Source organism: Talpa europaea, assembly GCF_964194135.1.
Source record: "Talpa europaea genome assembly, chromosome: 9".
Classification (NCBI taxonomy): domain Eukaryota; kingdom Metazoa; phylum Chordata; class Mammalia; order Eulipotyphla; family Talpidae; genus Talpa; species Talpa europaea.
Genome location: NC_140076.1, coordinates 82,835,851 through 82,861,568, shown reverse-complemented (window position 1 = coordinate 82,861,568; position 25,718 = coordinate 82,835,851). Strand labels below are relative to the sequence as shown.

The window sequence follows — 25,718 nt, the reverse complement described above, 5'->3', positions numbered from 1 at the left end:
TCCACCGTTGTGCCACCAGGGGAGGCCCTGGAAGTGGGTCTTTGCTGGAGTAGCCCCCTCTGAGCCTGCCCCTGGTTTCCTGGCTGTTAGCTCCCTGCATCAGCTCCAGGACTTATCTGGGGATAGAGTGCTGCCTGCCAGGATGGCCTGCCTGTCTGTGGCTGGGGCCACGGGAGTCAAAAGGGGCCCGAAGCCATGTGCATAGTCTCCTCCCCAGAGAGCAGGCCCATGTGATTCCCCCACTCAGGCTGAAAGGAGAAGTGGCAATCTGAGAACAGGGCCGGCTCCTTACCTTCTGCCCGGACCACACAGACCCATCTGCTTTCTCTTTGCTTAGGTCAGTGCCGTCATGCATCTGCAGGTAATCATTGCCAGCCTTCTACTCCTGCTGACAGGTAAGTGAATAGGTAGGCTGGGGCTAGAAGCCCCAGGGATGTGGGGGGAAGGCTGGGGGGAGGGCGGGGCTGGGGTCTGCTGGGACTTGGCTAGAAGTTCAGTGCATGAGTAAAGAAAATGAAGTCTTACCCCAAAGAATTTGCTTCAACACTGAGTCACAAAATCCAGGGCAAGTGAAGGAGGCCTGACATGGAGCCGTGTCTCCTGCTACCATTGTGTTTCCAAAGAAAAGGGGTGGTGGATATTGTGCAAGCAAGTCTCAGAGATAGAAACAGTTGTCAGCAAAGGGTGGGAGTGGGGATGAGAAATGGTCAGGCAAAAAGGGTTTGCTTGGATCATTTTGTGCGTTTTGATGGATTGATTTTTATTCATGTACAAATATTTCTTTTTAAAAAGATGTATTTTAATTCAAAACATTTTATGATATGGGTGCAGGGAAGAGAATGTAGGCATTGACTTGTTCCAAAATTTATAAAGAACTTATTCTTTATTTAAAATTTAAATTCTTTATTCTTTATTTAAAATTTCTGGACATGGGATTATGGAGGGGAATTGATTTTTTATTATACTCTACAAGTTGATTTTTACAACTAGCATAAATTATATTGGTAATCTAAAAATGGTATTAGGTGGAATGAAATAAAAGAGAGAAATCAAGCAAAGGGTGAGACAAAGACAAAGTTTGAAGCCAACCCTTGAAGGTGACCATAGATCTGAGGCATCCGGGGGGGGGGGATGGGAAGGTAGGAGGAGCACAATGGACCATATGGGAGGACTCTGGGTGCTTTGTGGGGATGGTGGGTGACTACAACTAAGAAGGGGGATCCTATATGTCCAAAATGCTAACAAAGTTGTTGGAAACCAATTGTACTTCAGTTTAAAAATAAAGATTAGGAAGAAACATCATGAACAAAAGGATTTCAGTGGAAAAAATGTTTTGTTTTAATTAAAAAAAACCTTACACTGAGCTTTCTTTTCATTAATGAACTGTAAGAGTTCTTTATGCTGGCCCTTGCTAACTCTTTTTCAAATACAAACGCAAGTTCTTTGTCAGCTCTATGGTTTGCTGTCATTTCCTCTCAGTTCATAGCTTGTGGTTGTTTTTATTATTTCCTTGTTGCTTAAATACCTATTTGTTGATGATTTTTCATTCTTTTTTCTTTATTAATATGTACATTTAGAACTAAAATTTAGTGTGTAAAGACTGAGTTATCTGCATTTCACAAACTTTGAAATGCAGCATTTGAATTAAGTGTCCGTTCTTAAGTATTTATCATTTCTACTACTTAATTTGATACATGAGTTGTTTAAAACTAGATTCTCCAATTGCCAAACACAGGGCATTTTTTTTTTAGAAAAAGTTTATTTCTTTCTTTTTTTTTTTTAAATGATTGGTTAGTTTTTTTTTTTTTTTGAGATTTATTTATTTTATTTATACAAGCACTGGGTACAATCAGAAGCGCAGGAGAGTGAGAGAATCCACCAGAGCCAGAGCGGGGAGCAGAGCAGGCAGAAGGACCAAAGTACACTGCTGAGGGGAGCAGCGGGCGGCAGGAGAGGTTTGCGCGCCATGCGGGACCCTCCTCCGGTGGCCGGGGAGCAGCTGGGGATTGAACAGGCGCTGCAGAGGCTGCGGGCAGCTTCTCAACCAAGTGCTCAACCGCTGTACCACCGGGGAGGCCCGAAAAAGTTTATTTCTATTTTATGTAACAAGGCATTTTATTCCCAGAACATCTCCCAAACTTATAGCTGCATTCAAGTATGAGTAGTTTGTTAGTTAAGAGAAATCTCAGATTTCTGTTAAGTGCTATCTTTTCCACACTTGACAACATATTTTTAGAACCTTCACCCAGAGAAGAGTAGTTTTTATTTGAAAACTTTTTTGTGTTTAATGGAGGCAGCATTGTTTATAACAGTGTCTGTGATGCAGAAGTCTAGGATGGCGCCTCTTCCTATGTCTGCTACTACACCCACCAACGAGGCACCCACACTCCTACACCATCGTCCATTGGACCCCCTCCCCTTCACTTGCCATGCTCCCCCTTTGCTTCAGTTCTATAGTCAGATATCTAGTCAGATATCAAGTGTTATTGTTTTGTTTTCATCTGACCCCTTGTTTTTCTAGACTCCACATATAAGTGAAATCATTGGTATTTGTCTTTCTCTTTCTGAGTTATTTCACTTAGCATCATCACCTCCAGGGCAAGATTTCCCTTTTTTTTTTTTTTTGTAGCTGAGGCTACCATTGTGTGTATGTGCCACGTTATCTTAAATCTGCTCCTCTGTCCTTGGACACTTAAGTTGTTTCCATCCCTTGGCTATTGTGAATACTGCTGCAGTGAAAGAGGGTGCCTATATTCCTTTAAGTTAGTGCTTTTGCTTTTTGGGGGTGATACCTACGAGAGGAGCTGCTGGATCATATTCTAAGAGGCATAACTTAGTACTCGTGGATGTTCTTCCTTTCTGTTGGCTCTCCTGGGTAAGTGGACCTTGTTCAGTGTGGGCTGTCACAGGTTAGGAGAAAGGATTGTTACTTGGATTTTTTTGAACTGACCCTCAAGCCCATGATAAACCTCAGCTACTCCAGGAGGTTTTAGAAACCCATTGTCTAAAATTTGTTTTCTGAAGTGTTTACTAGGCTTTTGCCTTCAAGCCAACAATGCAACAATACCTCAAACAAGAGATTAGCTGTTTTTTTTTTTTTTTGAGAGGCGTTGTGAGGTGACTTGCCTAGTAAGAGCAGTCTTTAATGTTGCAAAAAGAATTGAGAATCGAAACCTTAAATGCAACAGAAATTTTAAAACATATTTCATGGAGATGGTACACGGGGTAAGGAGTGTGCTGCTGACCAGACTGTCATTTGGTTCAAATCTTTTGGAAAGAAATTCAGTCCCAGTCATCGAGTCTGAAAATATTGCTTCCCTCTCACCTGTTGATTTCTGTCTTAGGAATTAGGAAGGAACCCTAATGACAGAAAAGTTTAAATTACATTTTATCTACAACTCTATCAAACAAAATGGTGACAATAAAGACTAAACATCTTTTTGCTTTTTGCTTTTTGGGGGGGCAATATAACAAAAAATGCTTATAGTAAAATTTTAAGAGTCAAGACTTAAAGTCATGTGCTCCTCAAGCGTTTCAACCATGTAAGAAAATAAAGCAACTGTATATTTAAAATGAAAAGATGGAGGTCTTTTTAAATATAATTATAATTTTTTAAAATTTTCTTACATTGTCATTTATTTTTGGACAGTATTTGATTTTCCCCCTCAGGTGTAGTCCCCATAGTTCTCCCACCTGTTTTCTCTCTATTTGCAGGTGCTGTTGTTTCTTCTTCAACAGTGAGGGGGGTGGAGGGGCAGCCGGTCACCCTCCCCTGCACCTACTCCACCAGATCTGGAGTCACCACCATGTGCTGGGGCCGAGGGGCCTGTCCCTCCTCCTGGTGCACAGAGGAGATCGTCTCCACGGATGGATCCCGTGTCAGTCATCGCAGGAACATGCGTTATGATCTGAAAGGGAATATCAGACACGGGAATGTATCTTTGACCATAGAGAAAGCAGTGCAGGCTGACAGTGGTCGTTACTGCTGCCGAGTGGAGCACCCGGGCTGGTTTAATGACATGAAGCTCACCTTGTCATTGGAGATCAAACCAGGTGAGATGTCTGCTTCTCCCTTTGGCCTTCCCCTGGGTTAGCGGACATAGAGTTTTCTGTTTGGTAGTTATTTTGTCTTCTGCGGTTAAAAAGGAAGGTTTCGACAATCGTGTTCTCCAATAACTCTTGGGAAATAGAATTGCTTTTACTTGTGGAGCATGAAGTGTTAAGACCAACCTGGAGTTAAGACCTGAGGCTGGAGGCTCTTTCCAGGCAGCCCAAAATCTTCCCAAAGCAGAGCTTCAAAGATGCTACTGGGGCATGAAAGAGCAGCCACTATCACCTAGTGAAATATCATGAATGTTTTTTCAAATGAGTTTCAAAAAGAATGTAAGAAAGAATATAGTTGAACTACAAAAACAAGACAAAAGGGCATTACCATATCAAGCTGAATTTATTCAACTTAAAGAACTGCCTCCCCACCCTCCCCTCCCCCACTGAAACTGTCTTAGAAGGATGTTAGAATGTCCTTTGTTAACATTTTAAAGCAATTTTGGAGAAGAGACTTGCAAATGGATAATATAGGTATCAGCCCATTGAGGCCCTGTGGCTTAGATGCATCTCTGAGCTTGAAGCTTGTGGGCGCCATCAGGTCATCAGCAATAGTTCAGGTCCTCCTCTCCAACACACACACACACACACACACACACACACCACTGGGGGTTCCCTCATGCATATTTCACATCACATCACAGACATTACTTGTTGAAAAATTAAGGTGATCATATTGCAACATGAAAACGTGCATGCCTATAATTGTTCCCCAATTGCTTTTAAGAACTTCATGAAACCTCCACATCTGGAAAGTTTACATTTTTCCCTGTTGATTGGACAACCTAGTTTTCCTTGCCATTGGGTAAAAGGAGCAGTTCTTGAGGATTTCCTGGTCCCTGGCGCTCTTCCCGAGACTCTGATGTGGAGTATAGGACTTAATACCTGTACCTTTTTTTTAAAGATTAATTTATTTATGCATACAAACTCTGGGTTTCAGGCCAGAGATGTGGGGGGTGAGAGGATTCACCAGAGACAGTGGGGAGCAGAACAGGCAGATTGACTGAAATACACTGCTGAGGGGAGCAGTGGGTGAGTCAGGAGAGGTCTGCTGCACCATGTGGGTTGCTCCCTGGCCGGGGATGGAACTTGTGCTGCAGTGGCTGCAGACGGCGTCATAAGTTGCATCTTAACCCCTTGCACCACCAGGGAGGCCCAATACCTGTACTTTTAATAAGCCAAGTCTCTCCTTTTAAATTAAGGGGAACTTGACTTTGTAATTTCCTAACTTTTGGACTTGGCTTGTTTCCCTTCTGAAGAATAGTTAGATAAGGTTAATTCTGGCATAGAAAACAGCTGACTGTAGGGAAACTCTGTCTGGGAGGCAGTTTAGAGAAGCCCAGAGAAACCAGCCATACTGTGCACTCTAGACAGAGGAGAAATTGAGGAGAGATTCGTTATGACTGATTTGGAGATGCGACATTATATTGTTGGTGTGGCTGAGTCGAAGAAAATGACATAGAAAGAAACTCACAGGAGAATTTTCTAGTGCTTCGAAGCAGGTGTTTACAAAGTCCCTGAGTGGTCCTGTGCGAAGTGGGACCATCCCTCCACTCGCCCACCCTTTGCTTCTGCTTCCTCACGGCTTCTCTATGTAGTTTCCCCACTTCTTCCAGGGGACATGCTGGCCAGCAGGGAGGTCTCACCCACTGGCAGGGAGAGCAGGTTCCTCCAGATTATTGTTTCTATCATCATTCCTGGGGCAGACTGTTTTCATGCTTGCTTTTGTCCCTCATCCTGATGCAGTTACAAATGGCTGGTCTTGCAGATAAGAATGAACAAGTTTGTCTTCTCCCCTCTCTTGCAATGTTTCCCCATTTGACAAGTTTGCCTTCTTTATGACCAGCCTCTTAGATAAGCATTAACAAGTTTGTCTTTCCCATATTTCTTGCAATTTCCCTCTTGTTTGACAGGTTTGTCTTCTTGCAATCCAAAGAAAAGGAGTTAAACAGCAGTGGTTGGAAAAAAGCAAGCTGGTGCCCACCTGTCTCCATGCTGACTCCTTCCCCCTTCCCTTTGCAGACCCTAGCCCACCTTCCCTTTTTCCCCTTTGAATAAATATCCCTGCACTCTGCCAAAGGAGAGGACGGTTGTCTTTCAGATGTTAGTCTGCTACCCTCCTCATTTGTCGACAAATTAAACCACTTTGCTTTTCCTCAAACTCTGTTTCCATTTATTGACTGAGGGAAACTGAGGCTGGCGTCAGTATCAATCCTTTGCCTGGATTTTATTTTATTTATTTATTTTTTTAAAGTTTGCAAGTTTAATTTTTGAGTTGACCATTCAGGGTACCCACAAAGCTAAAAAGCACAATAGGAACTATGTTGACTCTTGAGAGGCATAACAGAGAACTTGTCCATCATTGCTGTTTATACTCTTTTGTTTCTTCTCTCTACCTACCTGATGAAATTCCATACATTTTATAAATTCCAGAACATTCCACCTTTGCTGAAAAATCTTCCTATTATTTAACATTTGTTGCATTATTTTATCACTATTGTTGCGATTGATAACTGTTGTTACCCTCGTATCATTGGCCACCTTAAAGTAGAGCACAGTAAATTCTCACATCTTCCATAGATTCTTGGAAACTCACTTTAAGCAAACTGAGGTGTAAAATAAAATGACCCTCTAATAAAGTTTCTTTGTTCAAAAAGAAAAGAGAAAAATACACCAAAATAGATGCCTTTTTTTTCTTATCTAATTGCTCTATCTATGCCTTCTGGTATTATGGTCAATAATAGTAGAGATAGTGGACATCCTTGTTTTGCTCCAGATTTTAGAAAAGTTTTCCACTTTTCACCATTAAGTATGATGTTGGTTATGAATTTATTATATGGGGCCTTTATTATACTAAGGTATAATTCTTCTGTACTCATTTTTTCTTTTTTTTATCATAAATTTTATTTTTATATTCCCCATACAATTGTAACCCCCTTATTTTGACCCCAACCCTCCCCTCCTGCCCCCTACCCCCATAGAGTGTCTCTGGTTCATAGTTTTTTGTTGATTTTGATTTTCAATTTCTTATAGTTATTCATTTTCCTGGTCCCTTATTTAAGTTTTCTAGATTCCTGCTATGAGTGAGACCATCCGGTATTTTTCTTTTTCTTTCTGGCTTATTTTGCTGGGCATGATCCCTTCCAGCGCCATCCATGTTGCTGCAAATTGCATGTGTTTATCTTTTTTGAATGCTGAGTAATATTCCATGGTGTATATGTACCACATCTTCTTGATCCTTGCCTGGATTTTAAACTGGAGGGAGGGGATTGGATAGGATTCTTAAAAGCCTCTGACTACACATTAAAACAAGGTCAGCAAGGGCCTCCCCAATGGTGCAGCGGTTGAGCACTGGGTTGCGAAGCTGCCTGCAGCCTCTGCAGTGCCGGTTCGATCCCCGGCTGCTCCCCGGCCACCTGAGGAGGGTCCCACATGGTGTGCAGACCTCTCCTGCCGCCCGCTGCTCCCCTCAGCAGTGTATTTCATCAGTCTGCCTGTTCTGCTCCCTGCTCTGGCTCTGGTGAATTCTCTCACCCTCCCGCGCTTCTGACTGTACCCAGTGCTTGTATAAATAAATAAATAAATCTTTAAAAAATAAAATAAAATAAAACAAGGTCAGCAAACTGTCACCTGGGCTGTATTAGATAACAAAAGAGACTCACCAACTGTTTTATAAATAAAGTTTCATTGGTATCTATATTGTCTAAGGCTGTTTCCCACCTAGAGTTGTGTGATTACAAGAGACCACAGGACCCCAGAATCTGGAACATTTACTCTCTGTCCTTTACAGAAGCTTTACTAACCTCTGCTTCAGACTAATGCTGTGTATGGGATAGAAACAAAATTTATTGGAAAAAAAATTTTTTCCTCTTAAAGGCAAAACTTGAGTAGATTTCAAATGAAATTGCATGCTTGGTAAGTGTCTTCAAAACAATTATCCCCTATGCTGGGACCTGAGGTCTTCTTTTATAGCTAGTAGTGTTGAGATTTAAGAAACTTTTTGCAGGGAAAAAATGTGTCTGGTGAGAAAAAAAAGTAATCTAGATTCGGTCCTTCATTGACTCTGCTTGTGTATCAGATACAGTGTTGAACTTAATTATAATTTCAGCTTTCTCTCTGGGGAGCTCTGAGAGCTTTAGTAGGTGGTTTGGGGTCCTTTGCCACTTCCGACTGACATGAGTTGAAGTTATCACCTATGGTCCCTTCTAGCCAAATGCAGGAACCTTCTGTTCCTCCCCTTGGCCAGCAGACGACTGCACCAAATACTATTATTTGGTAAACTCTTGGGCCTGAGAGCTAAGGTCTAACTCTTCGTCATTCACCACTGAGGGTAGGACAAAGACAGTTCCAGGTGGTAGCCAGTTCCCCTCCTGCACAGATGTTTATGAAGATACAGAAGTCTGATATGCATGGCTAGTTTTTGCAAAGAGCTTCAATGCAAATCCCAGGTATCATTTTCCAATTCTCAACCTCAAACATATGCATTTCAATACAGCTGTTTCCTTTTTGTGGGCCTGTCTATATACCTTCAGAGTCATGGTGTCTGATGACCTAGGAGAGGAACTCTGAGTTCCTGGGACAGAAAGGCCCAGTCCTGCCTGGGAGAGTCTCTCTGGGGTGCTCTTGGACTATTTCCTGCTATCAGACTAATCCTTACTTCATATTGATTTCTGACTCCAGCTGGAACCACCAGCCTTCCAACGTCACCTAGGGTCTCCACCTTTGCTCCTCCAACGCCAACACCCACGCAGAACCTCAAGCCAGGTAAAGCACTGTGTTTCTGTGCCCAGAGGTCTTCCAGTGAGGCAATGTAGACCACTGAGGGCATTGTGTTAAGGCAGAGGGACAATCCAGGTCAGGTTTCTTATCTGGGCTCCCATCATGGGCTTCACAGGTCTGTGAGCCCCCTACCCAAAATATCTGCACTTTGTACATTTTTAGAGTGAGCGTGACCATAGCTTCTTGTCCAGTTATCAACGGGATTCATTATTAGCCCCCTAGAAAATACAAGGTCAGGCCACTGCTCTTGGACATGTAGTGAAGATGTGGATTTGGTTCCGTGGACCCCAAGTTTATTAGGAAACAATAGGGAGTGCCAGAGACCTGGGCTCAGACGAGGACCATCCTGTGCTTCCCAGGAGTTCTGAGTAGGAGTCACTTACTCCAGTGTGAAGGGGACCCTCCACTTGAAAATGAGATTTCAGTAACTCTGTTTCCTGTGTGCCAGGGACCACGCTTAGGGCTTTACCAGTATTGTCATTTAATTCTTCCGACAGCCCTGTGCTTGGGGGGTGTGGATCAGCCCTAAGTTGTCACCTTGGAAACCCAGGCCCTGGATCTAAGTTCAGTGTTGCAGCTCATCCGCATAACAAGTGGTCAAGTGGGCATTCAGCCTCCATTAACTTGAATTTGGGGCCTGTGCTTTAACTACTGGGTTGTGCTGTTTTCACAGACCCTGAGCTTATGTTGAGATGTTTGTCTTGATCTGCCATCCTCGCTGACAATGCCTTTTTATCAATAGAATCACTCCATCTTTTCAGAGCAATCAATGACTTGCACAGTTTCACTTTAACCTGCTTTCACTTATTTATGTAGCCTAGAAGTTGCAAAAGGTGGTATTTATACGGATGAAAAGTAAACATCGGATTGAAGGGATTCAGGGATTTATAACATACATGTCCATTTTTTCAGTCCAGGCCACATGGCTCATACGGCCAGTTACTGACAGACAAGAATTCAGATTTAACACAAAAAACGGAGAATAATTGGATGTTTTTGTGGAGGATATAATAGTTTGTCATTCGGAGGACACATTTAGATTTAAACCTATTTCTAAGATGAAAAAAAGAGAACTTTGGGGAGTTTCTCAAAGCCTCCCAAGCCCTTTGACCCCTTGAAGTGACTGGATTCCAAGGAATAACAGAAATGTCACTACCCCTTCACCAGAACAATTGAATGGAACACATTGATTTCCCTCGGCGCCCATTCAACCGTGTGTATATTTAGCCAGCAGGGACCTGAAGCACTAGGCTCAGAGCTGAGTTTGGAGAAAGGGCTTTGGGTTAAAACTGGGGTTTTAAAGCAGTAAAAGTTTGTAAGAAAAATGCTTTGTTCCAGGCAGATGAGCACACTGGAGAATCTATTGACTTTCTCCATGTTGATTCAGCTTCTTAAAACATAGTTTGTGCCTGGGAAGGTGGATGGATTCGCGGATTAGCGCAGGAGGCTGGGCGAACATGCGTAAGTGATTGACTTAGTTTAAAGCAGAGATTCAGAAGAGTCTTGCTTTATAGATGCATGTGACCTCCTGTGAGACGGTATTAATGGAGCCTTATCCTGAAAGTTTTCCTAAAACTTTTGAGGCTATTGTTGAACAGGGAGAACAATGGAGCCAATCCAGTGCAGGGGCATTTATCTTTACATCTGATCCTTCTTTATGGGGCCTCTAGTACCTACTACTTGCCACAAACATCCACATGATGTTGGATGTAAGTTTGAAGGAGCAGAGAAAAAACAAGATAGATGCCCACAAAGACCCAAACTTGGGAAAGAAGCTAAGCTCAAATGGTCTTTGGCACAGATCTAAGTTGAGTAAAGACCCTGGTCACATGCTTTTTTGAACTGTCCTGTTCTTTATTTTTTTCTTTAATTAATTTATTTTAATTTTTGCATAGAAGAACTGGGGTATAGGCCAGAAGTGTGGGGAGGTGAGAGGATTCACTAACGACAGAGTGGAGAACAGAACAGGTGGATCTACTGAAATACACTGCTGAGGGGAGCAGTGGGCAAGACAGGAGCAGTCTGCTGTGCCATGTGTGGGTTAGTTCTCTGGCCAGGGTTCAAACTCAGGCATTGTGGTGAGAACTTGATAGTGCTGAGACTTTAACCCTTAGGCCACCAGGGTGGGGGCCCAGCTATCCTGTTTTTAGTTCTTAAAGAGAATCACCTCCTGGTTGGATGTTCAGGCTTAGAGAAAAACAGGGAAACAGTTCAGAAATGAGAAAAGGTGATGTTGAAATGTAAAGACCACGGCAGAGAAGGGGAATCTGAGACACTGATGAGAAGCTAGGGAAGCTTGGGAGCACTTGTCCTTCCAGCACCTCCAACTTGCTCTACACTTCAGTCATGCTCTCAGAGGAAGGAAAACAGAGCCAGTGAAGCAGCTAGTGATCTCCTCTTCAGGGAAGGGAAGGTGAGATGCCTGAGAGCAGTTAAAGGAGTGATTTCAAGAAAGAAAGTGATTTCAAAAAGTGGGTGATTTCTCACCCACTTTTTGGTGAGAACTGGAAGATGAGTCTCTGGTCAGAAGGAGCTAGGGGGTTAAGGTCCAATATATTGATAAACTATCCAGATCATTATCTGGATGAGATTTCTTCATGATAATGAAATACCTATAATGATGATTACAAGACACTTCAGGGCCCCCTTCCAGTAAATTTGTAATAGGGGATTTTAGCAACAGGAAGTGGGTAGATAAGAGGGTGCCTTCAAGGGAACTGGGTGGAGTCAGGATGGCAAGTTGATGATAATTTGTCACTTTGGTTTTAAAAAAATCTTGTCCTTCTCCACAATAGAACACAATTCTTCCATTCTTTTCATTCCTGTAGCTAGTTCACCTTCTCCGATACCAACAGAAACCCAGTCAACCACGCCGCTGGAAACCAGCACCTCACAGTCTACCAGCTCCACACTGTGCTCTTGCCAGACAGGTAACTTCATCTCCTTTCCTCAACACCTGGAAGCATTCCATTTTTGATAACCATTGACATATTGTTGAGCGCCCATAATCTAGAATAAGACAGATCTGACTTGAGTGTCAATCCTGGAGTCTAGTCAGCGGTGTGACTTGAACAAATGACTTACACTCTCTGAATTTGTTTTTGTCATTTGTAAAATGGCTGGCATACCAGCAATCTTGTAGAATGCTTGTGAGGATGAAATGAGGTGAAGAATTAAGACATAGTTAAAAGGCAGTAAGTGATAGATACACTTGTAGCTCTAACTCTTCGAGTATCCAGAATTCGTGTGCCTGGACTAGGTAGCTTGAGGATTTGGGAATGTCTGCATGTGTATCCCCATTTTTCTAAAACAAATAAGCTAGTTCTGAGGACAAAGTTAGTACTGGACTTGCTCCCTGATGTTTAGGACCTTAAAATAGTTAAATCCAGCCCTCTAGTATCCAGACCAACGTGGTCACCTATATTTATTCTTTAGCTAAGCTTCATACCCTGAACACAGCCAGGAAGCTCATTGCCTTGTGAGGCTGGTGCACACCACTCTGAGACTGGCTGAAGCCATCCACCCCAGCATGCAGAGGTGTGTCCCAATGAGGCCCTGCTTCCCCCTCCCCAGATTCCACCTGTCCCCCTCCCCATTGTCTCCATTCTGGGCAGGCCCCATATAATCCCTACTCTTTTGAAATGTAGGATTTACTTGTCTTTCCTGTGGTGGAGAAAGGCAATGCTGAATTCTGTCATCTTTCCCAGAGAACTCTGCCCCATAGCCCTAAGTTTGGGGAGTGCCATGCTGAACCCCTTTGTAATGCAAAGCTCCTTTGTGGGTCCCTGTACCTCTGCTGAATCCAGACAAGGTCAGGCTGGGCAAGACTCCTCCTGTGTCTTGTCTGACTCATTGTCCTCAGGGCTGGACAGTCTGTGGGGGTCCCCTGCATGGCCTCCCTTTGGCCAAGCATTCCTGGGAACTGGTTAATTTAAAGTGGCCCTGCTGTGAGATTCACAGAGGGCTGGGATGAGATCATGGTGACATTTGGTTTTGAACATGGAATCCTTTTTGTGGACTGTTTCTGGGCACAAAAACAAGTGAAAATAGATAAAAACACAAGGGAAAAGCAGCCGGCTCAGCTGCACCCCACACCCTGAGGGAGTGAGGAGCAAGGCAGTAGGCGTGGTGGACTCATTCTCTGAAATACCATGTCACTGAAACCTGGTCAAGGTAGAGCTTTCCAGAGTGGAACAGACACTAGAGCATCTGTGTCCCTGGTTCTGGTGACTGCCGTCTTCTTGGCGGAGTGTCTAAGATGCTGAAGCCAAATCCTCACTGTTCCCGAGTCAGTCTCTAGGGAGTAGGTGCCTCCTGGAAGCCAACAATGCGGGACTGAAAGGGCTGTCACACGGTTCCCACCCACGGACACATGCAGGGCCCAGGACATGATCACGTGGGCCATTAAATTTAATTCTTTCAATACATAAATTCAATTCTTACTTCTTGCCGTTGCCACATAAGGGAGACCCCACGGTTCTGCTTTGGAGACTGACAGTCTCCAATTCAACTTCCACTCACTAGCTGTGTGCGTGTGGGGAAATTGTTCCTTTTCCCACCAGAAGTTTGTGATGACTGAAGGAAAAGAGGTTTGCAAAGTGCATTGTACTTCCCAAGGAGGTGTTCTACCTTGGGGCTTCTCTCCTTATCATGTCATAGTAATTCAGAATAGGTGGTGTTTCCCTCACATAATAAGTCCTTTATGTGCACTATCAAATTTAGCAACTTTATGAGATGGGTACTGTTAATTGTTTGGATCTCAAGGTTACCCCACCTAGAAATAAACACATATTGCATGCATTTATTTTTACATATACACACATATATGCACACACATGCACACATACATACACACACTCCAATCAAGGTCACATGGCTTAAGGGCATTGTCAGTATTTGAACTCAAATTTTAGCTGACTCAAGTTCTTGCGGTTCCAGACCTGGAGGACTTACTGACGGTCATAGCACTAGCCACTCACAACCTACACTGTAGTTATTGCCTAAACCTAGGTTAATATTACCTTTGGCTGAGAAGTAGTCTCAAACTAAGTAAAAGGTAAACAGAGAAAATGTAAAGATTTGGGGAGGGGACGATGAACAGTCCACTTTCATCACCATGAGGTTCTGTAGCCTTGCCTGGTGGGATATCTTGTAGACCTACAGAGTTTTCATTTCATGGGACTGCAGCATGTGGCAGTCCTGAGCAGAGCTTCTTGTCCTGGAATGGGCACTTTGTTTTCCCATTCAGCTGTTTCCTCATTTATGAGAATGGTCTGGGAGAAGTTGCTGTGAGCTGTCAAAAGCTTAGTAGAGGGGAGAGTCTCTGTAAAAAGAGAATTCTGTATTTGACCTGTGGTTGCCTAAGAAGGTCAACTCAAATGTCCTGTGTTACACATAGGGTTTTCAAAAACACCCTTGCGATGGGAACATTCAAGATAGAAAGGCGTCATATCCTTTATGGGATTGAGGTGGTATAATGCCTGTCGGTTTTGAGGTTGCTACAACAGATACCTTCTAGAGTTCCTCTTCTAGACACACGGCATAGAAAATAGGAGTTGTAGGAACCAGTCGTTTATATTTTACTCATGTTCTGATTGTAACACCAATGAAGTGTCCATTCTGTATGAGGGGGTTCTGGTTTCTGGGTGTGTATGGCCTCTGGGCACTGATGGATACATTCACAGCTGCCATGATTCCCTACCTTTAGGTGACATTTTTAAAAGTTCCCACTCCAGGCTTGTGTGACTTCCCTGAATACTTTGTGTGCATGCACGTGTTTCCATAAAGAAGAAAAGAGGGGCTGTTTATGAAGGGTCCATGAAAAATGGTTAAGAAGCACAACACGAAGGATAAATGAATAACCGCTGGCCACCTGATAGGGCTCTTGCTATGCCCGCAGCATTTGGTCACATTATTATTCAACTTTTCATTCATTGCCAGAAGGCAATGTGAATATATTTAGTGTCTGCAGTGGAAATTCAATATTTTTTGTAATTTTAATTAATTTTCCTTCTTGTTGAGCAGATGGGAATGGCACTGTGACACAGTCTTCAGATGGCCCTTGGCATACCAATCAAACTGTAAGCATATTCCTTCCTATTTTATTAGCCAGATTCTCTTCTATATCTCCTTGGATGCAAGTTACATTTAGAGATTACTTCTGCAAAACCAACCCACATATTGATCTAGTCTCAAAAAACACAAACAAGAGAAAGAAAAGAATTTGACTGTTAAGTAGGGAGGCTTTAATTAATTAATTCATAGGCGAATCAATTTCTTTATTGAGGTAACAATATGTATATTATCCCAAGATATAGGATCACACCTTTTGGATACAAGTTACCACACCATACCAAACACGAAGGCATCCAAAGTCCTCCACTATAGTCCACTGTGCCTCCACCCCACTTTGCTCTCTACTCCCTTTCCCCTCTGGTTGTCTCATTTCTACTGTCATATTTCTGGGGTTTATTACTGCTTTGGTTTTGTCTGACCCTTTGTTTTACTTCCTTATATTCCACATATCAGTGGAACCCTCTGGTATTTGTCTTTCTCCTTTGGATTATTTCTCTTAGTATAATCTCCAGTTCCCTCCATGTCATTGCAAATGGCAAGATTTTATCTTTTTTTTCATAGCTGAGTAGTATTCCATCACATATATATATATATATATATGATGTATATTATGTATGTATGTATATGTGTGTGTATGTGTATATTTATGCACTACAACTTTCTAATCCACTCCTCTGTCCTTCGGTATGTAGGTTGTTTCCATAACTTGACTGTTGTGAATAGGGCTGCAATGAACATAGGAGGGCCTATATCCCTTTGAGTAGTGTTTTTGCATTCTTTGTGTAGATACCTAGGAGTGGACTTGCTGGATCACATGGTAGATCTGTTTTTAATATTTGAGAAATGTTCATACTGTTTTCCATAGGGGCCGGACCAGTCTATACTGCCAACAGTGTACGAGGGTTCCCTAAGTGGACCAGATTCAACTAATCAGATGCTTGATTACTTATATTTTACTTTACACACACATGCGTGCGTGCACACACACACACACACACACACACCATACTATAGGTTTCTCCTGGCCAAACATTGCAAAAAAAAAAAAATGAACTAATTTAAGGAGAATGAGTTAATATAGCCCACCAAGGAAAACTTCAATTGTCTTTAAGGAAATGACATGCTTTGAATTGCTGTAAAGTGGAGGCCATTGCAACAAAAATACATCAGTGAAAGGGTGCCTGTATGCCCCTAATATCTTTTTAGAAGCCATATGTCATCCTATATGGAGATTTTGAGGGCACTCCCTATGCAATGACTTGTTAAGGTATCCAGCTGTTACACCACTTTGTGATTCTGTAAGATGTTCTCACATTTTCCCAGTAAGCTTGAGAAAAATCTAAGGGGCCCTCATTTCATGATGCTTCTCAAAGTTTCCTCCTGATGAATAAGTTGGGCCAATTTTTCAATAGGACATTTTCTTTTGGCTCCCTTAGGAGAAACTCCATTTTTTGTTTGTTTGTTAATGATATGTAAATAACTCTTGGAAGCAAAAGCAGTTTGAAGTATGAGATAATCCTTCTGATCACAACCAGTGAGATGTGAGAAGGTGCCATAGTAAGGGGGCATCCGTTCAGGCCTGGTGGGATTATTGAGAGTGGGGGCAAAAGGCCTTATTGACAGTGAGAAGGCCAAGCTGGAGGAGTGGCAGCAAGCCCTTGTCTAGCATGGGCACTGGTGGCTCTGATGGCTGTGGGCTGGATTTGCAGTTGCCTACTGAGTATCCAGGCTGCCACAATGCAAGGGCCATGTCACTGTGTAGTGTGACTTTTACATTGCGTATGAAAATCACCAACCATTCAGAAAGTGAGGGTGTTTTTGACCTCAGTTACCTGCAGATAGGTGTTAGCAGCAAGTAGAAGCAATTTAGAAGCAAGTCCAGGACAGGCAGGGGGAAGTCATTGGCTTTTTGTGCCTTAACTGAGCACTTCAAGATGCCTCCAGGATTCTTGAAAAACACTGGCTTGTATTTCAACCTAGTAGGTCAATTTTCTGGACTCTGTCTTAAGGAGAATGTTGAAAAAAGACATGAAGTTGTATAAAAAAGAATATTCATTGCTGCCATTAGTAATTTTGAAATGTTACCAACAAGAATCAGGGAATCATTAGCCTGCAAAGCAGGCCCGTAGATTGCATAGAATGTAGTTACTGCAGTACACTTACTGACTTGGGAAGACAGTGACTGTTAACGTTATATGGAAAAAACTTTTAAAATAGTATATATTCTGTTAATCTATTTTGAATATATTAGTATATATTTTTAAAAGATTTATTTATTTATTTTTTTGTACTTTTTTCTTTTACTTTTTTTTATTTTTGTATTCCCCATACAATTGCAACCCCGATTTTTGACCCCAATCCCTCCTTTCCCCACCCTCCCAAAGAGTGTCTCTGCTTCATAGTTATTTGTTGATTTTGATTTTTTTCTTTCTTATAGTTATTCTTTTCCTGGTCCATATTTAGGTTTGCTAGATTCCTGTTACGAATGAGACCATCTGGTATTTTTCTTTTTCTTTCTGGCTTATTTTGCTGAGCATGATCCCTTCCAGCTCCATCCATGTTGCATGTGTTTATCATTTTTGATAGCTGAGTAATATTCCATGGTGTATATGTACCACATCTGCTTGATCCAGTCATCTATTTTTGGGTATTTGGGTTGTTTCCAAAGCTTAGCTATTGTAAATTGTGCTGCTATAAACACAGGGATGCAGGTGCCCTTTGGAATTAATGTTTCTGTGTCCTTTGGGTAAATAACCTAGGAGTGGAATTGCTGGATCATATGGAAGCTCTATCTTTAATAGTTTGAGGAATCTCCACACAGCTCTCCATAGTGGTTGGACCAGTTTGCACTCCCACCAGCAGTGTAGGAGAGTTCCTTTCTCTCCACATCCTCGCCAACATTTGTTGTTGCTAGTTTTTTTTAACATGTGCCATTCTCACTGGTGTGAGAAGGCATCTCATTGTAGTTTTGATTTGCATTTACCTGATTGCAAGTGACAAGTGATGTTGAACATTTTTTCATATGCCTGGTGGCCATTTGTATTTCCTCTTCAGAGAAGTTTCTTTTTAGCTCTTCTGCCCATTTTTTTGATTGGATTATTTTGTTTGTTTTTGTTGAGTCTCATCAGCTCTTTGTAGATTTTTGTGATCAGTCCTTTATCATTAGTGTTGGGTGCAAAAATTTTCTCCCAGTTGGTGGGGTTTCACTTAGTTTTGGCTATTGTCTTTTTTGCTGTGCAGAAGCTCTTTAATTTGATGTAGTCCCAGATGTTGATCTTTGCCTTCACTATCACTGCTTTGGGTGATGCGTCTGTAAAGACGTCTTTGAAGTGCATGTCATGTAGTGTTTCGCCTATATTTCCTTCTATATATTTTATGGTTTCAGGTCTTATGTCTAGTTCTTTAATCCATTTTGAGTTGGTTTTTGTGCATGATGTGAGGTAGTAGTCAAGCTTCTGAATATATTAATATATTAAGAAAAACAGCAGAAGGAAAACATTTTGGAAGAATGTATAAGGAAAAACAGTAATAGTGGTTATTTTTGGATGTTAGGGTCAAGATTCATTTTTGTTTTTCTATCTTTACACTGAACTGCACGTTCCAAAATGAACATGCAGTTTTCATGTAACAGAATGTTTTAAAAAGTGAAAGCAAGGTCGGCTTCCTCAACATGTGTTCCTTCTAGCCATTTTACCCCAGTAGATAGGGGGATTGCGATAGTTTTTCCTCCCAGACCCCTGCCATTCTGCCCTTAAACTAGGATGATTCAAATGCTAAATTAGCCTCTTCCTTTTCCTCCTAATGTTAATAGACTTGGCCTTTCCCAAGAACCTGATTTAAGCTGCAGAGGACAGGCACAGAAGCAGAGATTCAGAGAGGTTAAATAACTTGTCCAGGTCACACAGTAACTACTAAGTAGAAGAGTTGTGTTTCTAACTCCAGAGATTAATCTTCTACATGAGGACAGCCTTGACCCGCTCTCTGATCTTCCACTGTCCCTACCCTGTGGGAATGCTTGGGGGTTAGACCTAAGTCATGGAAAGTGTTCAAGCATGATGCCTGGCATATTTCGAGCTTATTCCAGGAGGCAGTGGTGCTTTATGTACTGCCCTAGGAGATTAAATAAAAGTCTCATTTTTACTCAGTTGCACAGCATTTAAGTTAATTGTTATTCAGGGTCATGTCTGTGAGTGGCCACTTTCAGGTCCATTTATATAATCAGAGTTTAGAATCTTGTATTATAGTGAAAATAAGGTCTGTATTCAAGTCCCAAATTCAATGATTGGATGCATATTGGAAAACATCAGACAACATCACCAAGCCAACTTACAGATGAACAAAATTTTTTTTTCTTTTTTCATATCATAAAAGGGTCTATTTAAGGAAGTCGCTTATAGACTTCTGAAAATATGTATAATTTGTATGTAATACAGTGTGCCCACTTGAAGTGTTCAATTTGAGGTCTGACAAGCCTATACATGTATGCAAACACCACCCAAGCAAGATCTGAAAGCATTTTCACCAGCCCAAAGCACATCTTGTATTTTGAATTGTCTTGGGACTCTACCCTCTGGTTACATCCTTCGCCACCTACTTACCCTCAGGATCCAGGAGCAGCCAAGGGCCAGGCAAGACAAACACGTGTGGATGTGCTCTTTGGGAAGCATTTCTTCCCCATAACTAACAAGATGCTTTTTTGATCCTCTGATCTTTCCTCAGCGTGTGTTGCCAGCAAAGAATTCCTGGACCATCACCTCTAAGTTGATCACCATCATTGTCAGTATAATCATCGCGGTATTGCTCATCCTTTTGTTTGTCAAGATTGCCAAAAGTAAGTCATTTCAGGACTGTGCCCCTGGGGACAGGCAAGGGTCAGGACCAGCTGCCTGCATTCAAGTAGCTCATACAGCTTGTGAATTGGGTTTTGTGTAACTTCCCTGGCTCTTAACTTTATTCTTTTTCCCTTAAAATCATTGACTTGTCACAATACAAATGAAATTTAAACTCTCCATAGGAGAAACTGAATCCTAAGTAATAGTTTATCAGGTAGAGTTTGGATTTGGAAGACAACACATTGTTGTAATGAGGAAGACTTTTCTTGTCCCCTTTCCAGCCCCATGAGGGGTTATGTGAGATTAACACCCCCTTAACAGAAGAGGCAAAGGGCTAGGACTGAACAAAGTGCTTTGTAAGTGTGTGTGTGTAGTATGGTGAGCATGCGTGGTGTGGGTGTACTGTGTGTGTTGTGTGGTATGGTGCATTTGGTATGTATAGTGTGTGTGCATGGGTTTAGTGTGGTGTATATGGTATGGTGTGGGTGTAGTGTGTGTGTTTTTGTGTGGATAATGTGGTGTCTTTGGTGTGTATGCTGTGTGGGTATGTGTGGGTGTAGTGTGGTGTGTCTGGCGTTGTGTGGGGTGTGTATGTGGTGTGATGTGTGTGGTGTATGTGTAAGCTGCCACCTATGAAAGAACCACAGCCTCCTATTTTAAAATTAAACAGAATGGGTTAGCAGTTCATTAAAGCAAGCCAGAGTGCTTGGGTGGACATCCTAAACCATGAATGAACAGGAGACACTTAACTGCAAGGGGCATGCATAGGTCCTACAGATTCCAAAGGACTTAACCAGGCATGGATCCCTTACTTTTTCTTTTTTTTTAATGTCTTTCTTAATTTATTTTTCAGCCTCTGACCTCTGTATAGGTTTTGTTCATGTTACAATAATAGCAGAAATAACATTCTCGTTTGAACAAATATCTCATGAACTCTTTGGCTGACATGTTTATTTTCTCTTCACCTCCTCCCCACTTTAGAGTATTTATGCCTGAGGAATAAGCTGCAGCAACTCAGGTAGGTCAGAAGGCTTGTGTCAATGCCTTTGGATGCTTCTACTCTAGTAAAAAAAAAAAATTCGCTGTCCCTTTTTTCTTTTCCCCCTGAACTTTCCATCTTTAGCTCTGAATCCTGAAAAATCTAGAATATATCTATACAAATTTTTAAATTAAAACAAAATTTTTGATTGAGGTAATATTGGTTTACATCACTTTTTAAGTTTTAGGAGTTCAGGTTCACAGATCTTCAAATATCAATAACCCTCCTTGATTTTCTTCCACTTCGCTCATCTCTACCCCTTGACCTCAGCTCTGCAGTCAATTCCTAGATTTTGTTTTGTTTTGGTTTTGTCTGGTCATTTTTTTGTTTCCTCTGTAGTCCACATATGAATGAACTCATCAGGTATTTATCTTTCTCCCTTGACTTATTTCTAATTCCATCCATGTTGTCAAAAGTGGTAAGATTTCATCTTTTTTATAGCTATGTATTATTCCATTATGTAATAAAGACTGTATCTTCTTTGTCAGCTTATCAGTTTTTGGGCACTTAGGTTGTTTCCAAATCTTGGCTGTTGTAAATAGTGCTGCACTGAACATAGGAGTGCATATATCTTCTCAAATTAGTGTTTTTTGTGTTCTCTAGATAGATACCTAAGAGTGGTATTGCTGGATCATATGGTAGATCCATTTTTAATATTTTGAGAAACTTTCCTGTTTTCCCCAGGGCCTGAACCAGTCTACTTCCTCCCTACAGTGTGGGAGGGTTCCTTTTTCTTCACAACCTCACCAACATTTGTTGTTTCTATTCTTTCAGACATGGTGAGATGTTACCTTTTTGTGGTTTTCATTTATATTTTCCTCATGATAAGTGGCGATAGGCATTTTTCATGAGCCTGTTGGCCATTTGTGTGTCTTCTTTGGAGAATTATCTCTTCAGATCTGCTTGAAATCCCTCATATAAAGAGCACATCTCTTGCTGACCTCACCTTCTAGTGAAATCCTTAGTTATTTGTAATTCCCAGATATTATACCATAGCCACTACTGAGGGACCAGTTCAATCCTAGTGGAGGAGAACTAAATCAGCTTCTTGTTTGTTGGAACCTTTGAATAAGATGCTTGGTTTTTCTTTGATTTCATTCAGTGCTTTGTATATTGAATGTTTATTGAATGCCTAATATAGTCCAAAGAGATAAAACAATACAGACAGATTTTTTTTTTTAATATTTATTTGTTTGTGCATGCAAGCCCTGGGGTAAAGGCCAGTGGTGTGGGAGTGGAGGGGGTAACAGGATTCACCAGAGACAGACTGGGGAGCAGAACAGGCGGATTGACTAAAATACACTGCTGTTGGGAGCAGTGGGTGAGACAAGAGAGATCTGCAGTACCATGTGGGTCACCACCCTGGTGGGCAGAGGATTGAACTTGTGCTGCAGTGGCTGCAGATAGCTTCATAGTGCTGCTCCTTACTTAAACCCTTGTGCCACCAGGGAGGCCCCAGACCAAACATTCATAAGCAAATCAGCAAGTTTCTTTTAGTGTTTCCAGATAAATAACAGGGGGAAATATAGACCAGAGTAGCAGGATGTTTGAGCCAGAAGGAGTTGAAGGAGCTCTGCAAAGTTTCATGAAGACAACTCCAGGTTGAAGACAGCCTGAAGTGAGACAAGTGCCTCCAGTTCTCCAACAGCCTCCATTATCCCCTATTCCAATCCCAGCCCATTCTGCTCTTTACTTTAGTCATTTGGCCTCATAGGAATTTGAATTTATGGTTTTTATTTTATTTTATTGTTTATTTATATATATTTAAAGATTAATTATTCATGCATAAAGAACTGGGGTACAGGTCATATGTGCGGGAGGGTGAGAGGATTCACCAGAGGCAGAGTGGGGAGCAGAACAGGCAGACTGACTGCTGAAGGGAGCAGTGGTGGAGACAGGAGAGGTCTGCTGCGCCATGTGGGTATCTCCCCGGCCATCCAGGATCGAATTTGTGCTGCAGAGGCTGTGGACAGCTTCACAGCGTGGCACTCAACCGCCTATGCCACCAGGGGAGGCCCCCAAATTTATAGTTTTTATAAATCCACCCTACTACCCAACTTAAACCTAAATTCCCTTTACTTGTGTCCTGGCACTGTGGTCTCCACTTACACACATGATAGGAGACCACTCCTTCCTTCCAAATCCCAGTAGCCTTCTCCATTAGGAATGGATGGGGCATTAAGCAAGGTCTTTCTGATTCAAGATCCATCCTGCCATCCATGATTCTAGTTCTCTGCCATTTGTTGTTTGCACACACATAGTCTTCCTTGTGTCTGATCAGGCCCATGAGCCAACCACAGCATGTGCAGAGAACAATAGCCAAGCATGGGTTTCTGTGATCGCAGTCACTCCCTTCACAGCATTAATCCCACAGATGGGCACTATTGTTACTCTCAGCTACAGGTCAGAAAACAGGCTTGGAAATGTTAAGTTACATCCAAGTTTATACCACTCCACAGGTAAAAGTCTCAATCTTAGGACTTTCAGATTCCCAAACCCATGTTTATACAAGTTTTTGATGATGTGGTTCCCAGAATGGGAGAAAAAATTACTCCTCATAGCAGAAAGACATGAAATATAGTCATTCTCCTTTTAGTTGCTTTCTGTCCTTTCATTGCTAGCTTTCTAAAAGATCTACTTCTTATCACCCAATTATACAGGAAAATACTTATTGTAGAAAATGTTATAAAAGAATAAAAGAGCAGAAGAAGACATAATACAAACGAGCATTCCATCTGACATCACTTTGCGGGCAGCTTTATGAAACCTGACACATTTTGAGTTATTTGACATTTAAACTATTTTCACACATGTATGATTGGTTCATTTCAAGACCAGAGATGAATAATGACTCAGTATGACCTACGTCATTTCTTGGCAGACTTAGGTAATCTAAACAGTCACCATATACAAATGATAAAACAGTAGCTGTATCAAAACCCTCATGACCTTTCTGCACACTTTACGTGAGTGTGCAGATTAGAAAAATCACCTAAATCCTGGCTTTTGCATTTGGACATTAAGACACAGTAAGATTTCTAACACCATTATCCAATACATACTTATGTGAAACACTACTATTTTACTATGTCCAGTATGCTTTAATTATTTTGCATTCTATGCTTATCTTAAACACAGGATGTGGACCACTAAATAGATTTAATAACCTTCCCTGACAGTTGGGAAAACATAGCCAAGTACCTCTCTTAGCCACCTTTGAGGATATGCATGTTGTTTTAGTTATAGAAACAAAACTTGTTTTAGTTCCTTTGTTGGATGCTTAACATCTGCCTTAGATTTTCACCTTTTGTCTTCTATGACATGAGTCTTTTGCAGGAGACTAGTCTGAGTTTTTTGAATACAGCTTGGAATTTCTGCTTTTTTTTTTTTTTAAGATTTATGTATTTATGCATACAATAACTGGGGTACAGACCAGAGGCGTGGGAGGTGAGAGGATTCACCAGAGACAGAGTGGGGAACAGAACAGGAGGATTGACTGAAATACATTGCTGAGGGGAGCAGCGGGCAAGACAGGAAAGGTCTGCTGTGCCATGTGGGTAGCTCCCTGGGCAGGAATCGAACTTGTGCTGCAGTGGCTGTGGATAGCTTCATAGGTTGCTTCTTAATCCCTTGTACCACCAGGGAGGCCCAGTTTTCTGCTTATTAAACAGCTTTCCTGCAACATAATATTTGCCACTCTGGAAGCTTCAATTCATTTCATAAATTGAGTGACTCTAGGTGTTGTAAATTCTCTGCCCTACCTGAGAACAAATGCTCTGCTAAAACTGGATGTGGTCTGTTTCCCTAACTTGAGTCATTCTCTCTGCAGCATGGTTTTTGTGAATCGCCCTCCAATTGGAGCTTTGCAAAATGCAGCTGAAATGCGTAACCGAGCAGCAGACAATATCTACATTGTTGAGGACAATCCTTATGTCGTGGATTAAGACTCAGTGGTTCTCAGACTTCATGGCCTTAAGTGCAGAAGACTACAAGCAGAGATCACCATGTCAGACTCCTTTTAAAGTTCAGAGCCATTTTTCTGTGTCAGTTTCCAATGGTGTGTCAACATGGCTGGAATCAACATACCATCAACATACCATCTTGAGTAGGCTGAGCTCATCAGGGAGCTGCACCTCACTGGTAACAGAGCCTAACTTTTTATACTAATGCTGGATCAATCTTTCTGGTTGCTGAACTTCTCCCAAACCTGAAAAGAACACTCGAATTTAATTTTTTTTAGACCCCAGAATCCTGGACCCATCAAGAATAGACACCGGGAAGATGGGAAAAGAACTTCTAACCAGTTATCACAACTCTTAAGAACTACAGATAGGACTTAAAATCAGCACATCTGATTTGGGACTTAACTTCACTTGGAAGTATTTCATTGTTATCTCCTGTTTTTTTTTTTTTTTTTATCTTGTAACTCCAGATGCTATATTTCTTAGGTCCTGCCAAATGAAAGTGTAGAGGTTTTTGCTTCCCTATGGAGAAATAGAAGTGAATGTGGTTTTACCATAATAGGTGGATATGGCTTACTCATGGCTCTGAGAATACAAGGCATTAGGTGCTTTCCCTGGGACCAGGAGGGGTATGTTAGCAGTTGGAAGAAACTCAAGTAGTCAGTTGACCAAGTAGACACCAGTGGGAGAAAATCAGTTGCCATGTGATTTAACACATTTATGCTCTTTCTGCTACATCTGTGCTCCAGTTCCCCACACTTATGTACACAACAGTCAGGCTGTCTGAACTAATTTTTAGAATGAGGCAAAATATTCTTTTATTCAAAAAGAATAAAAGAAAGGGCAGGAGTAGATACAAAAGGTTTTCTGTCTTAGAAGACTTGTTTTGCTATTGAAATAATGTCTGATAGTGTTACTGTGCATCCA

The 25,718-nt window shown here is 41.7% G+C and overlaps 1 protein-coding gene across 1 annotated transcript; it reads left to right on the top strand.

Moving 5' to 3' along the window:
• Positions 1-349: 349 nt before the first annotated feature.
• HAVCR1 (hepatitis A virus cellular receptor 1) lies at positions 350-24,773 on the top strand (the record flags this gene model as incomplete). Its single annotated transcript, XM_084242419.1, has 8 exons — positions 350-395; positions 3,715-4,053; positions 8,785-8,868; positions 11,712-11,813; positions 14,908-14,963; positions 19,678-19,789; positions 23,091-23,232; positions 24,659-24,773. 8 exons carry the CDS (start codon positions 350-352, stop codon positions 24,771-24,773), a joined length of 996 nt encoding a protein of 331 aa, XP_084098545.1.
• Positions 24,774-25,718: the final 945 nt, after the last annotated feature.